The sequence below is a fragment of the Acanthopagrus latus genome, chromosome 9 (assembly GCF_904848185.1).
Source record: "Acanthopagrus latus isolate v.2019 chromosome 9, fAcaLat1.1, whole genome shotgun sequence".
Lineage (NCBI taxonomy): Eukaryota > Metazoa > Chordata > Actinopteri > Spariformes > Sparidae > Acanthopagrus > Acanthopagrus latus.
In genome coordinates this window covers 21,184,839-21,201,027 of record NC_051047.1, presented here as the reverse complement: position 1 = coordinate 21,201,027, position 16,189 = coordinate 21,184,839, and the positions used below count along the sequence as shown (strand labels likewise).

Sequence of the window (16,189 nt, the reverse complement as noted above, 5' to 3'; positions counted from 1 at the left end):
ATGACTCGTACAAATGTGCACATATCAGTGGGTTTGTAGAAACGTTAACTGCCGGTACTTTATCCTGACGACTAAGGGTGTCATGTGTTTTCAGGAGCTGCAATCCATTCAGAAAACAACAGATGAATGAGCTTATTGAAAAAAGGATAAAGTATCAGTATACACAGCGGTGTTGTTTCAGGAGAGCCGCACAAAGCAAGAGACAAATTAATGGGAGCAGTCTCTGGTAAAAGCCTCTCTCACAGTACGACAGGAGGAGGGATTGCGTGATTGTTTTGATTTGGAAACTTCTAAACAAATGTTTAGCTCCAACTATGAAAAATGCAGTGGTGCATAAAGCAATATTATTGGAAGGGTTTTACCAGAACAACAGCCTGTAGTAATCTATCAAATGCTTAATTTCCGTAATGAGTTTTCCCTAATCATGTAAATCCTCTGCTCTCAGGCACTCCATGTAGATTTAGCAAATGAAACAAAATCTACCAACAGGGAAAATAATTCTCTATTGATTACTTTGTTTACTGCGTGTGATATTAGGCAAAGGCCTTTTATCTTAACCCAAACACTCCTGAAACAATGAGGCTCTGTCAAACACTGCTTGTCATCCATGTCATGTCCGCTGAGTGAAAAAGCTCCCGACAGTACAGAAGGTTAGTGGAGGTGTCGCAAGATAATTGAGGGAATGCCGAAAAATATGCACAGAGTAATTCAATGGTGAGATCATGAATATTTGCAGCCTCTAGGCTTTTCTCGCATAATTGTTCAGGTGAAAAAGCTCAGAGAGGCAAAATTAAAAATCATTATTTGGTTTCAGACTTTGACATTTGATGCATAAACATCTGCATGGGGAGATCACACACGAACAAAGCTTTTTGTTTCCGAGGACTGCGAGCTCAGAGAGAGATGATAGCCGTCACTGCTGAGAAACTACCTGGGGCAGATTGGAAGTAAATCTCCCATGATGTTGCAAGCTTCTTTTTCCTCAAGGGCAGGACACCGTTTGCCCCCTGCGACTGGAATCTGAGTCATGATCCGTGACCGGAGGCGGTAACCAGGAGACAGGTCGCTGGAACGGCAGGTCTTGGAGCAGGGACTCCACGATGACCAATCAGACGTCTGACAGTCTTTGGGCATCACGCACGCCTGGAACGTGAGGGGGGAGTTGTCCTTGGTACAGAGACTGCAGATTGAGAAGAAAAACAACGTTGAATTGTGACACATCAAAGACGCAAAATTTAATTACACCAAATCTTTGTAACCCCGCCAGAGATCGACACTGGTGTTGCCTCAAGAAAGTTAGAGAACACGAAGCAGAGGAGTGACAGATGTTAGGTGTGGTCGGGATTTAATCAGATTGGTACAGAGATTTTATTTTATTAAGTCAGAATCACATCAATTGTAAGAAATACCATCTGCTACAGTAGGATACTGATTCCCAACCAGGGGGACTAGTACCCCCAAAGGTACTTCTACTCTCTCTGTACATAGAGAGTTCGTACAGTACAACATGTATTTAATTATACATCCACATGTGTGCAATTGCAATTAAGAGTGCATGAAAACTAGTTACAGTAGCAAGTTAGCAGAGATGAGGTTAGCTCAAAGTAATGGAAAAATGTTGGAACATCGACCTTTGCAACTCTGTGTCGGAGTAGAAAAAAAAAAACAACATTGACAGTTCAACAGGCGTAACTTTGAAGCTTTGGTATATTGGATTTAGTGGCAGAAATACAACATCATATTTAGAATTATGATTTTGTTGGTGTATAATCAATTGAAACTACGAATCAATGTGTTTACTTTTCCTTTGAATGAACCTGTTATATCTGCAGAGGGAGCGGATCCTCATCCACAGAGTTTGCCATGTTGCACTGACATGTTTCTACAGTAGCCAAGAACAAACAAACTCAGCGCTGACTCCAGAGAGGTCCTTTTCTAGCCTGCTCTCTTTCCCAACACATCAAATACAGCAGACTGGCCAGTGGCCCTACGCTTCAAAATCTGATGCTGTAGGTTCCCCTCGAGTGTCTCTCCTTGAAGAAGCAGTTGTATAAAGAGTCAGATGAGCCCTTGAGTCCTTGGGTCACTCTCTGGATTTTCCCTCGGGTGACAGAGGTTTGTGTCCTGTTTGTAACCAAGTCAAGAGTGACTTGTTGTTTTGTGTATGTAACAAAGAGTTAGTTATCCTACGTATATAACATATGTGACGGAGGTCAATGACACAAGTGGCGTTTGATGACTGAATGTTGATGTTTTCCTAAACCTAACCAAGCTGTTTTGTTGCTTCAGTCCAAAACTCATCATATATGAACTGTTTCAATTAAATGTTCAAATCATTCAAAAATCGTTGACGTTTCCCTTGTTTTTCACTGATGTCGTGATCCACAAAAATACAGTGTTGAAACATTTCAGAAGAGCAAAAGTCTGCAAAAATTGTTTTGAGCTAATCGTCTTCAGTTGTCAAGTTGTAATAAGATGTCAGAGTTTCTAAGTTCAGAAAAGACTGTCGTTTGCCAGCATGCTTTATTTTTAAAGTCTAAATGGATGGTGTATATTATATTGTTGCTAATTTGACTGCAGAGCTCTTTATGTGAAAAAAAAATTGACCTGGAGTTGTAGATGGAGCGTCGTAGTTTGAGGCTTAGGGCACTGACCAAGCTGCTGAATTTGACGAGTTGGGACTGAGAACAAGTTGACATCACCATTGTAGGTGAGGGTGGGACAAGGGTGCTCTGTTGAACCTCTAAATGAACTCTTTTGGAACATAAATGGTTGCAATGATGAAGGGGTCACTTGATTTAGTCGAACACAGCTGTGCGGATACATCGTAAAAAGGTTGGCAACCACTGTGCCAGGAGAACCAACTCAAAGATATCATGAGTTCCTGATGAAGAAATGACCTTGGCAGCGTCCACTCCATCATGACATCTTGCAAAGCTATTACACATCATCATAAAACAGGTCTCAGCCATGAAGTTCAGCCTTTACAGAAATGGTACAAAGAGCTGATATGCTCATTGAAATATGAAACAAGTGCATTAGTCATGTAATTATGGCTCCCATTCTTTAATTTGGACAATTTAATTAGTTAGGTTATTAAGATGTGGGTACAATGCTCATTTTAGAATTTTACTTTGTAATTAGGGTGTAATTAGAAAAGCAGAATGAGGCAGAACTCAGGTGGGAAATCCATATTCAAAAGCTCCTTGGTAAATACCATGCTAATCAAGCATTGTACAGTAAATGGTCTCTTCACACTAAAGCCATAAAGCCAATGAACCTTGTGCGCCCCGTCAGGGATAATGGCGTGCGAGCATCAATCACACAAGACAAATTTAAGCCCCTTCATCCAAACGGCATGGGGCACAGGAAACACATCACATCATAATTGGTATGAAACTTAATACGGTATTGTACATGTGAGGGTTTCAACCTTAAAGCTGCCACTGCTTAGCTGTTATTTAGCAATTGTGTGCTATTGCAGTGCACTGCTCCTCACTTTTTATTTTAGGTTGCTACTAGAGCAGGTTGACAGGCTTTCTTCCAAAAAAAATTTTAAAAAAACATAAACAAAAAAAACACATCAGTTTTCTCAAACTGTCCACTGCTGCAGCACTCTGTCTGAAACGCTCTGTTTTCGGTCCTGCCTCTTTAAGACTTACCCAGTCTGCTCTGAATAGCATCGCATACAAGTACAGAAGAGCGGTGCTAAATCAATTCTTACCGCACCAAACTAGCTGCTAGGCATAAATTGTGCAAATGTGTGGGATGGTGATGTATCGTGATGTCACCAAGCCACAGAATTAAAGGTGGAACTACTGACGAGGTGTTTCAGGGGCAGACTATTTACCTGTGAATATCTTTTACATGCACAAGAGCCTATTAAACATGGAAGGAAAGCATAATAGGTCTCTTTCAAAAGAAATATCTATGGACTATGAATGCATCATTCCGACATGATATTATTGATACACGGTTACTATATCTTCCATAGATAGCAGTCGGTATTTGATTAAAACAGTCAACTAATAGTGTCACTTTACAACAAGTAGAAGGTTTAGTGGCATTCAGTCAATGTAATATATACAATGATTTTCCTTCTCCTTGAAAAGAAAGCCCAAGATGGAGTGTTGATATTTCTGGACTCTATGTGTGGGTATGGAGGTGTGTGTGTGTGTGTGTGTGTGTGTGTGTGTGTGTGTGTGTGAGTGTGTGTGTTTCTCACTTCATTTGTGTGCTAGCATGTGCAGAAAAATCCATTCTTATCAAATCCTGCACCGTGGCACAACTCAAACAGCAGGCACAGGAGAGGAGCAGCACTTGACATTTACCACAATGGAGCCTCGCCACCATGCTAATACGCGTGAGAAACACCAGCTCCCACATAATCTAGTTATAATTGAATAAATAACCACCATCGATAAAACCCATTTTGTTTCAGTGAGTACGCCTCCGCGTGGAGCAAACGACCCACTGGTATCATGAGGGGGGGATGACCATTGATCACGTCCCTGTCATGTTACAAAACAATACGAGTGTGGAGGATTCATAAAAACAATCAACTCCATTAGGAATATTTCACCTGACACCCACGTTAAGCTACAGAGCCTTTTTTTTATGACTTTGTCATATGCTACACCAGTGGAAGAAGGGATTAATGTTTGACAAATCCAGTTATCTGCACAGGTCCGTTCCCTAGACAACTACAAACCAGCTCTTTTCACACAGCCTCCTTGCTTTCATTATTACATTGAACTCATCTTAGAACTTGAAATGAAATGCCATATTTTTCGCCGTGCTTTCATGTATCCATCTCAGGTTCACCACTGTTCTGTTCTCACTGTATGAAAAGTCATGCTTCCACCCTGCAGTTCAGATCAGTTCGTTCCACTCTAGAACGGTAAACCTCAATCTGTTTTGCATTTTCACCGCGGACAGGACTCTCACATGTGTAGACAGAGCTGTTACCTGGGCTTCAGTGCTAAGCCCCTTCACTTTTCTAGCTTCCGGGAAACAAACAAGACATTTTTGGGTCTTGAGAAGCGGCAGCATTCATTAACTGAAAAACTGTAACTCATACTGCCAGATGTACAACTTACTGATAACCTTGTCTCTGCACCACTCATATATACCATCACTTTTCTGCCGTACAAAATTTTACAAGGACACAAACTTTGTATAAGGAAAGCTGAAGGCAGAAAGACAAAAGACCACTAAGAAAAAAAGCAAGACGATTCTGGTTGCTCCATTTGTCTCTGACCAACCAGCAGTCTGCAGTGTTTTAACACCACCTTTGAGTATAGACTCACTTCTAACCTGGAAGTGTAGCAAAAAACAATGGTGGAATGGAGTGGTTTTATTGGTACAATCCACAACTTTTGTCAATGGAAAAAAAAATATATATATTAAATTGAACTGGATTGAATTTAAAGCTTCTGCTGGTAAGCAGAGTGTCATTCCCAACTCATCAATGGTGACGCTTTCAGATTGCAGCTAAAAGGAAAACAACTTGCAGCATTTGTGCTTGACTTACCTCAGCATTGCGTTCTTGCCGTCGCTCCGTGTGCAGCGGACATGTCGCGTCTGGTATCCAACCTCCAGTTCCCATGACATGGGGTTCTTGTGCGCATGATGGTGGTGTTGGTGGGAGTGGTGGTGAGAAGTGTGTGTGTGCAGTGTTACTGTGTTGTTCTCACTGTGGCTGGTGGAAAAGTCCACTGTGGTCCTCCCACTCAACAGGGTGTCCTTGTGGTGGGGGAGTCGGCACTCGCTCCACGCCCCTACTTTAAGGCTGTACTGGTACTCGCCCTCCCCAGCAGGACAGTCAACAGGGCTAGAACAAGTCCTGAGCTCTGTCAGGTTGGGACAGTTTGCACCTCCGTACATTGGTGTGGCCAAGACATGTCGAGTCCGATGCTGCAGGCCAGCGCCGCAGGTTTTGCTGCAAAGTGACCAGGAGTTGAAGTCTGAAACGACACAGTCTTGGGGGCAGGGGATGAGGCACGCCTGCTCAACAGCTGGCTTCTGGGAAAAGAACTCGCATATCCGTGAGGTGACAGTGGTGCGGTTTGAGGTGCGTACACAGTGGACTTTGCGCCTCTGGATGCCATGTTGTGCTGTGATGCACTCAGCTGTCCTTGGCAGGAGCTCATTGGCAAAGAAAGGGACAAGAACACAGCCCCCCCAGTCTGACACATCCCACTCAAAGAGGTCCTGGTGCCAGTCGCAGACCTTAAAGCAGTGCCGCTGGCTCTCTGGCTTGTCCAGGTGCTGGCAGTGGGTATGGTGTGTCGTCCAGCCCTCCTTGTGAACACACCATATTGTCCTCGTCTGAACCCCGCCGGAGCCACACTCCTCGCCCATACAGTGACCCCACTGGCCTGCAACCGAGAGAAGACACACGGAGAGGGCATTTTCATTAAAACCTGAAATGATTATTTCAATTGCAGCTATCTGGCAGCTTGCAATCAAGTACAATTCAAGGCCATTCACTTAACCTGTGTGATTGCTTTATTCATGAACTGAAGGAGAAAGGAAGAAAGGAACACACCACTGGCAGACATCAATATATATATATATATAAAAATAAATAAGGTTAGTTTCTTGGTCTCAAGGGACGAGATTCATTAGGGTACTTGATCCCAAGTGGATCAATATCTCGGGCTAAGCTGTTCACTCAGGAACTATTGTCAGATATGCTATCATTTTGCTGAACTGCAACATTTTGTGAGCAATATCTTGTTTTTTATTTCAATAAGTACACTTGATATGAAGCTACTTCTTCAAAGGTGACTGCAGGGATGTTTAAACAAACTGCATAAAAAACTCTCTCTGTTTTCATGACTTCATAAACTGAACAAACCAACTGACCTTAAAGGACGACACAATTTCATACTGTTTTTCTTTGTTCATACAGTACTTGCTGCACCCTGCCTGCACCTTCAGACAGAGTTCTAGGGACCTTATTCTTTCTGAAAGAACAGTGTGTTCATTCTGTTATGGAACAAATAAATATTTTGTATTATTACCTCATTACTATAACTTTAAATACAGAAAATTCTGAGTTTGAATTCCTTCTCCATAAGTAAAAAAAAAAAGAAGAAAAGAACCAACCAAGGACATGTCTGGTATTTTGCTCCAGTTTGGCTCACTGCTTGCAGCACACTGAGGATCTGACCTTACCACGCAATACAATCGCTGGCTGAAATTATTTAAAAAACAGCTCTGGTCGTACAGAAAATAAATTAACGTCTGCAAAAGAAACAAAACTTAGAATAACATTATGCCCCCCTTTACTGAGTGCAGAGGAAAAATCCAAACCCTGAAAGAAACGCAAGTTTCTTTTTCTCTGTTCATAGCTTTAGGAACTGCTAACAATGTCAAACTTCAAAAGCGGAAAGCGGTGAAGCTGTTTAAAAACAGTTCATCTTTCACCAGTCGTGACAATTGATTGAGTCAATGCCTGTTGGGTCTGTTTGCGAAGTTCAAAAACAGACTAAGAGGTGAAATTAAAGTCAACTCAATTGGCTCTGTCATAAATACATGTTCCTTGTAAATTCATCACCCAGCCGTATCAAATGTCTGCAAAGAAACTATACAGACATTTAAAGGATTTTAATGCTGTAAGCATACTTTCTTGTATACTTACAACAAAGGTATATAAAATAGTGTACTGGCACATTGCTGCAGTCACAAAAAAATGCATGCTATCATTACTTTAGCCGGCCATAGATAGTGTGTAGATTATTTGAGTTTGCAGAGTAACAGTTACTGAAAGGCTGTGTGTTGTTCACTGCCACAGAAGAGAAATAAAAAGTTCCTGTTGTTGTAAAGTTACTATGATGTCTTTCAGCATTCTTCACAGCTGAGTTGGTCCAAACTTTCGAAAACTACAACACTGAGTTCTTTGGGCTCATTCACTTCCTGTTTTATTTTGAAGTTATCTCCTCATGTGTCATGTTTTGTCATCTTTTCACTTCCACTCTTTGTGCTCTTTCAACTTTTTCAACTGTGTTTCATCAGTTCTTTAGTCCCTGTGTTTTTCTTTATTTCCTGCATGCATTCCCAGCTCTACTTTAGTTTTTGTATTGGTATACAATTTTAAACTCATACTTGGTAACATACAATTACGTTAATCAGTAGGACAGGCTGGTTTATTGTAAAAGGGTTTTTTTGTAGTATTATTTTGCTTGCAGTGCAAAACATGACCAAAGTGAACAATGGAACCCGTCACAGTATCGATAACCCAGTTTCATCATAGGAGAGGATGTCATCAGACATTACCACAGTGCCACTTGGTGTCCCAAGTTATGCCTTCTAGTGTGAAACTGTGCACACACATCATCCTACATGGTGAAGCTCAAACACTCAACTGTTGGAACAAAAAGAAAAATCCCCCAAAAAAATTGACTGGAGGGGGGCTCTGAGTGTTCTGACTCAAACAATTCTCATCTTTCTTTCTGGTTACATTTTATTTAACAAACTCTGACACATGAATATTGTGCACACAAATTATGAGAACATTAGGTCATATTGACATTTAAAGCTTAGGGCCACAACACTCAGAAAGGTGCGAAATGCTGATTTTCACTCCTCATGAAAAACCTCAGTTCAATAAATTTCACACAAAGTTAAGTTGTACAATAGAATATCAGCCTGAATTTTAGGTATTCGGTAACATTACAGAGTGATGATGTGGTTGAGCCCCGCTGTGTGAAACAGAGCCGCGCTCGGCCGTGACAACCGGCAGCATCAAAGTGTGAGGGTGACAATAACTGTGCTTTTGTCACACAAACAGAGGAACATAGAAGCACTGCGTGGTCGGAGAGGGAACAAAATTGCTGACACCTTTTTCTCCTCTTTCATCGTGAAAACTTGCATGGGCATCAGATTTGTGGTTTAAAGTGTAATACTTGCACAAATTCAGACTGACCACAGATTCTCATTCTGTGAAGACGGGGAGCTGCAGAGTTTTCACAGCCACCTTCAAATCAACGGTTGATGTGATACTATGAAAAAGAGATGGATTTGGATATAAATTTATGTATTTCAGTTGATGTAAGATGCATGAAAAGAAAAGAAGGATGACTTTTTACTTATTCATATGGGGCAGAAAACTGTGTTAAATTAAAATTAAAGTGACAGGTAGAGGACGGTGCCACAGTGCAGTGGCTGTTCGTACTCTTGCCGCACAGCAAGAAGGTTCTGTAACGCTCCATAATAAGGGTACAAATCATATACTTAAATGTCGTTTAATTCATGTGTGACTCATGATGATATAATCAACAGGTTCTCCCTCCCAACTCGTCAAATACAGCATTTTGGTCAGTGCCCTTAAGCTTCAAACTATGACACTTTACCTACCTACCCTAGTCTCAGTTTTGGACGTGAAAGCCTCCCCTCAAGTCACACAACATCTGCTTAGACTTTCAGAATAAGACATGCTGTCAAACAAATCGCATATATTTACACCTTTGGGACCATTATTAGCATTGTCAAACAGTTGTGGTTTGGTTAGGCTGAGGCATAAAAAAAATACCTGGTTAGGGTTAGGAAACAAATATTATACCATGATTTGGGTTTTCAGTTTTGTGACTTCCTGTTTTATGTTGTTTAATTTTACTTTCCACTTCCACCCTTTGTCTGTTTTCTTGCCTCATTAATGAATTACTCCCGGTATATTTAAGCCTGTGTTGTTCCCTCACTCTCTCTTGATTTGTCAAGAAAATCATCTCAGTTGTTTCCACCATGTCAGTCCTGACATTGGGTTTTAATTGTCATGAAGCAGGCATAAAATAACCTCATGTCCTCTCACGTTCCTCCCAAAAAAGGATGTCTGCGTTTTGGACACCATAATGTACCCTAACATCATTCTTTCTGTGCATAATATTTTCTTATCCTCACAGGAGCTAACCCTTATCACATTTGAGTTACTGGTGACATTATAATCTCCCCTCTTCCAAGGTTGAACACCCATATTCCCATAATATCACCTAATCCATCACTTCCCAACAAAGTCATCCTGACCTTAAACATTCACTTCCTTACGCAATGATTTCTTACTGTCCACTAACAGTAATTTAAAAAAATCAAGATTAAACATGACTATTTACGGATTATTCATGTATTGATCAGAATAAACCATGTATTAGTAAAGTCAAATATTATACGTATTTACTGTTTGTTCTCTGTTTTTTTGGAAAACTTGTTAGTTTTCTTGGAGTTTTCATTCTGTAGTTTGCTTAACGCATTTTGGACTTTGGTCATCAGCAATAAAGAGGGCTTTTTGTTCCTTTACCTGTCTGCCTCTGTGGGTGTCTTGTGTTTGGGTACATTTTTGCCTAAACGTGTCACATAATTGAGTTATGTTTATTAAAAGATCACACTCATCCCATATTATACTGTTTTTCATCAATTTCACACAGCTGTCAGAGGTCCAACAACACTGTATTCGATACGCATTGTCCCAAACCTATCAGTGGTCCTGAATTTCAGCTGTCTAAAATTTGCTCCACTGAGCTCTACTGACAGCAGGCTGTGTCTGTGCCTGCACCTTTAAATGCTAATGAGCTCCGTCTGTCAACGCCTACTTGCCTGCTACACGTCCCTCTCAAGAAGATGATGCCCCTTATGGTAGTGGTAGCATGCACTAATGTTATGGTGGATGTATATATATGTATCGCTATGGCTCACCAAGACTTTTTCGTTCAACCATACCAGTTTGACCAAGAATCGGACCCAGAAGGAGAGGCTCCTGAAGTACAGACTCTGTGCAGCAGGACGTTTCAGAACGGTCAGTGTGCCTGAATAATGTTAAGTTTGCTCTATGTGTTGTTACAGTTACTGCTATGTAGCTGATGGCTAACAGCTAGCGAAAACTGTGTTTGTCTCCAAACTCTTGGACACTGTTCGCATCGTCTCTGTCTCCAGTCTGCACATGTTTCCAGACTTTTTATTGCGACAACCAAGCTCCCTGGTAATGTTATTAACATTAAACTTGCTTCAAACGCCATTGCATAGCGGACCAAAGCAGAAGTAACTAGTTAGCCGATTTCCAGCTGACTTCACCAGAGTCGTATTCAACTGTAAATACTTTAAAAATGCACCAACACTTTTCGGTGGCTCAGGTGTAGTTGCTGGGTCCAGTATGGTTGGGACTGATCCTTTTACAAGGGTCAGTGTCGAGGCAAAGCCAGCTTTGTACTGACCCTCGTTACTGAAGCAGTCCGATGTGAACTGGTTAGCACACACATACAAGCTAACACGAACCGTAGCCGGCACATTGTTTTTAAAATTGAAATGCAACTACTGTCTCTCCTGTTGTTCTGTAGCTGGGACAGAATATAGGCACTGATGTTGAACCAACATCAGAGCTGTTTGCGTGTCTAGCTTTGAGCGACAACATTGTGAAACACTGCTGTTCCACTGCTGGACACCCCGAACTTCACTTCGGGGATGAACGCCCCCCTCTCTGATATCTCCTATCACCACACAGAGGAGGCCGGCCTATGATAATGACTCCTTTTGTTACGTAACGTCAGGAGCTGAATCTGGACAGCCTGTAGGAGCGCCATGTTACCAGTGGGTGGGCTGCAGAGACCATGCAGGAATCACTTGTCTTCCTCATTCTGGGAGTTGGCAGGCTCAGGGAGGACCAGCTTATATATGTAGAGACCAGAGAAAATGTGTTTTTCATAATATGGGCCCTTTAATTAAGAATTTATCACAAGCTGTGTTGCTCATCATTAAGAGATGATGAGGTCATTATGACTTCATGTGAATACTTCACACTTAACAGATCATCAGCTATGAACATGTTAAATGATCAGATTAGACATAGAACACGTATTTGCTTTGCCTCTCTGAAAGCAGAGCAGTACCTGCTCTCATAGAAATATTAAGCAAACCAAACTGGTCGTCAGATGGCAACATTTACATAATAAACACAGATACAGTTACATAAATACATTGTTTTTGTATTTGGAATCAAGCTAATTCGATTGCATACTGATTAATGAGTGAATTAACTGATGAAGCGTGACAATAAAGTCGTATTAACCTGATCATTTGCTAACGATGAGCAACAACAACTCATAACACATCCTGAGTTGATTCATGCATTAAATCATCATGAGTCTTGCATTTGTCTTAGAATTACTCAAGTCTATAACTCGCACCATCACTTTAAAGCGCTACCAGAGGTTCAAATGAAAGGGCTGGCTGTGCAGAGTCGCTACTACATACATTGCTCACTTCACTTTCCTTCAGCTGGAGAAGATAAAACACAAATTGATGTCCAGTCTCATGCAAACAGCTGTCATCATGAACACACCGCAGCCTGGTTAATGAGAGGTTAATGGTCCTGGCCTGTTAATAAAGAATACATTGGGAAGTTAAAACTTCAAAGAGAGCTGCTTGCCATGTGTCATCAGCCCGCCACACCGCACTGCTCCTCTCTGGTTGCTTCTTCTGTGACAACACCTCCTGTTGAGGGCTTGAATCTCAGCCTAATGTCTTTCAATATGTTCTCAAATCTGTATCAGAACATGATACACTTATTCACACTGTGCAAATGTCTGCAGGATGTGTAGGATCAGGTTATTAGAAAAGGGATCATGTTATTAGAAGTCGGGGGCATATTGAATTGCAATTGAATGAAATGCTGAATTAATTTGTGATTCGTAAGAATTCCATCCTAAAAAAGGGATTTGTGCTCCCCCCCTTCCCCCCCCCCAACTAATTTAGTTTTTGACCTTCTGTCCTCAATTTCAAAAGACATAAATCAGAAAAAGTAGACCAAAAAAAAGGCGAAATCAATTTGCTGATACGATGTGATTATCTGCGTTCACTTCTCATCCAGTTATTTTGCCACATGCTATGAAAAGGATAATTTGATTCATTTCTTCTAATTGGAATTAAATTGATGTAATAATGAGATCCTACTGCTTCCTAAATTGCTTTCGAATGACAACGAGCTGAAACTGTTTTATGCCGTTTTTCCTGCCAGAGAAATCTGTTTTTAACACTTTGTTTCCTGGCCAATCACTGACATGACAGAGCTGCTCTGGAGCTGTTGCTTTCTGCTTAAGGGGGCAATATTTCAAACCGCTGAATTGTTTCATAGTTCACCGAAGCACATCATTGAGTTTATTCATCTCGGCTTTGCAATGTTAATGGGGACTTGCGGTGTAGCTAACATTATTATGTCCGTATGATCTTCAACTGAACATATGAAAAGCACAAAGGGAAAAGAATTACAAGCGTTACATAAATTCAGAAAGAGTTTTTTTTTTTTTCTTTCTTTCACACAGGAGGGCAGATAAACGACTCGTCCACTGGTTTCATTTCAGGAACTGGAACGTGGAAATAAACATGAAGAGGCGCAGCAATGAGGACAAGGCCGTCTTTGTCTGACACAGTGCGAAACACATCTCTTGCAGCAGATGCGTGTGTTTTTATGTCGCGGGTCAATACTGTCACAGTAATTATTATCATCCTTTCATCTTCATTCCCACTGCAGCGAGATGCGAATGGGATCAGACCTTTTCTCTCACAAGACATGTTTGGCATAAACAGCGGATGAAATTTGTCTTAGTTTTATTTCAACTCCAATTCAGATCGCATGGACACGCGGAACAAAATACGACCTACATGTGATGGTGTGTTGAGCCATTCACACTGCGGGTTTTTTAAGTGTTGCCACAATTGTGAGCAATTAGCGTACATTTGGCGTCTACTAGTAAGCTGTGTTAACATATTATTGGAGATACACTGGAATGATTCAGATGGAAGTCCCTGTGGGAAGGGGCCATAGCTACACTGTTACTGGTGTTACACTCCCCTTCTGTAATTAAAGTGGCAACAGACAACATTTCCCCAGTGTTCCCCAGTGGTATAATTGTTAGCACAGCTGTTTTTAAGACAATTGGATTGTTTCTATTTTGCTAAGAGTCACAAATAACAACAACACAAGACAAAAACATGAGTTTATTTAATCATTTTGACTATTAAAAAATGGACTGCCACATAACCTTCCTTTCTCAGGGTGACTGTGTGCCCAGTAGCAAACAAAATGCTGTAGCGATAGCAAGGTTTACAGGGAACCAACGTAAACATTGATGGTTTCATTCTAAATCCATTATATTGTGCATCAACATTTACTTCATGATGTATGTTGAGGCAAAATATTGCCAGTTTAACTACAACAAATAGTACAAATTTGCATATTTTAACTTTATAATCATTACTTTAAATATAAAAAACAGTGTTTTCACATACGAAGCAAAAGTAGGAGACTCTACCTCTTCCTGAGGTTTCCTCCATTCCCCCTATTACTTACTTCTATTAAAAGTATCAGAAGTATCGTCATCAAAATGTATTTTTAAGTATCGAGAGTAAAAGTTCTCATTTCTGCAGAATGGCTCCGTAGATATTCTATTCTGCTCTCATCACTAATCAATAAATGTAAGAGCATTGCTGTGGTTCTTAATGCAGAGACAATTTTAGATACTTCATTTATCACTGGGTGGATCGGTAGCGTAGTACTGCATCATATCTATTAGAACCACATATGACTAGTCATGGCTGTCATATACATATCATAAAAATATTTCACTCAGAAATGTGATGGAGTTGAGGTATAATGTAATATAACATGGAAATTGTACATGAATACAGTACTTGATTGAAAGTACTTAGTTACTTTCCATCGCTGTCTATGAACAGAGTGTTATAGGACGACGAGCTAATAAGCTTCATGGGGAGCGAGAGCACGATGAAGAGGTCAAATCACAGGAACTTGAAGGCCAAAAATATCTTGTTGCATTAGCCTTCATAATAAAAAGGCCACGTGTAAATGAGGCTTGCGATTCGATATTTAAATTAAGCGGAAAATGAGCTGCATAAAACATGAAGCCAAACAAAAATAGCCGAAAATAGAAGAACAGGCGCGCGTGGAGAGGATCCTCAAGTTCATGCATTGCCGAACGTGGACTTTTTAACCAATAAATAAGCACTGTCACCAACACAAAAGTTCAGATTCTCACTACAGTATGTATTGGATATTTCCATTCCACTCCTTGGTATTTCTGTGTGTTTATTTAAGCTGCAGCACATTGTGTTAAACCGAACCAACATGGCTTTGCGACACTATGAATTAATAGTTTGAACTCTGGTTCGACGAGATGTAAACTGCCAACCTGAAAGACACTTGAAAGCACTTTGAACAGGAGAGACGCGTTGTTTTCTGTCTGTCAGAGGAGAGAAAAAGCTACACAAGATCACTCCCGGCTGTGATAACATCTACGTTCATCTACGCCAAAAATTAGATGCAACACATCAGTCGAATTTAATTTAAAAAAACAAACAAACAAAAAAAAAAAACGTGTAGTCACAACCCCAACACCAACACTCCCACTCTGTAAATGTGCTTGAAGACATGTTCTCAATTCAGTCAATGCCGACGAGACCGAAATAAATAATCTTATATGGGTTAGACCCTAAAATAGACATGAAGAACCCGCCACAAAAATAAGATATGCGCGGCAATTCACAGCTGAGCTTATAAAGAGCTCCAGTGTCAACAGTGAGCAGCTGAGTGCTCCTGTGGTCACTGATGGCACTCCAGCCCGATAACCACTCTTTCATCAGCATGACCACCTTTGCTCAATGGTGCTGTTTTCACACTGTGCCAGGGATGTGTGTGCGTGATTTATGGAGGTGTGATTGGGACTGATTCCGCTGCCAGGGGAGCCAGCTAACACAAGCACTAGTTCATCTCCAGAGCTCTGAATAATCACTCTCTCGATCTGTCAGCATCAGCATCTGTCAGCCCCTCAGGAGGAACCAGTCACCCACAGCTCCTTGATTCCTGTCGCACTTAGTCGCCTTGCTTACACCTCCGGGGGGCTCCAGTACCCCCACGGGCCTCTGCTATATTTACTATTCCATTTACATCTTGGTAATAGGAAGTAAAAAACTTTGTAAGAGGCTGAGCAGACTTCACTACGACACAGGGAAAAGGGAGAAATTAAATTTAGCCAATGTTGCATGACTGAAACCGTATTCTCTCTTTCAGCAGTGTTCAGCTCAACCCTTAAGTTGGACAAATGATAGCAAAGCTGTACGACAATAACAAGTAACACAACAAAAGCAATCTCCGCCATGCCCCGAAACCAGACAGACGGAGACA

The 16,189-nt window shown here is 41.0% G+C and overlaps 1 protein-coding gene across 2 annotated transcripts in view; it reads right to left on the bottom strand.

Moving 5' to 3' along the window:
* The window catches only part of thsd7ba (thrombospondin, type I, domain containing 7Ba), a 166,079-nt gene that overhangs the window by 104,440 nt on the left and 45,450 nt on the right, over positions 1–16,189 (bottom strand). For both annotated transcript variants that reach the window (XM_037110810.1, XM_037110811.1), the window contains exons 3-4: positions 5,534–6,380; positions 932–1,180 (exon numbers count right to left, since the gene is read on the bottom strand). In XM_037110810.1, the coding sequence (XP_036966705.1) occupies positions 932–1,180; positions 5,534–6,380 (1,096 nt within the window). The remainder of the gene's footprint in view (positions 1–931; positions 1,181–5,533; positions 6,381–16,189) is intronic.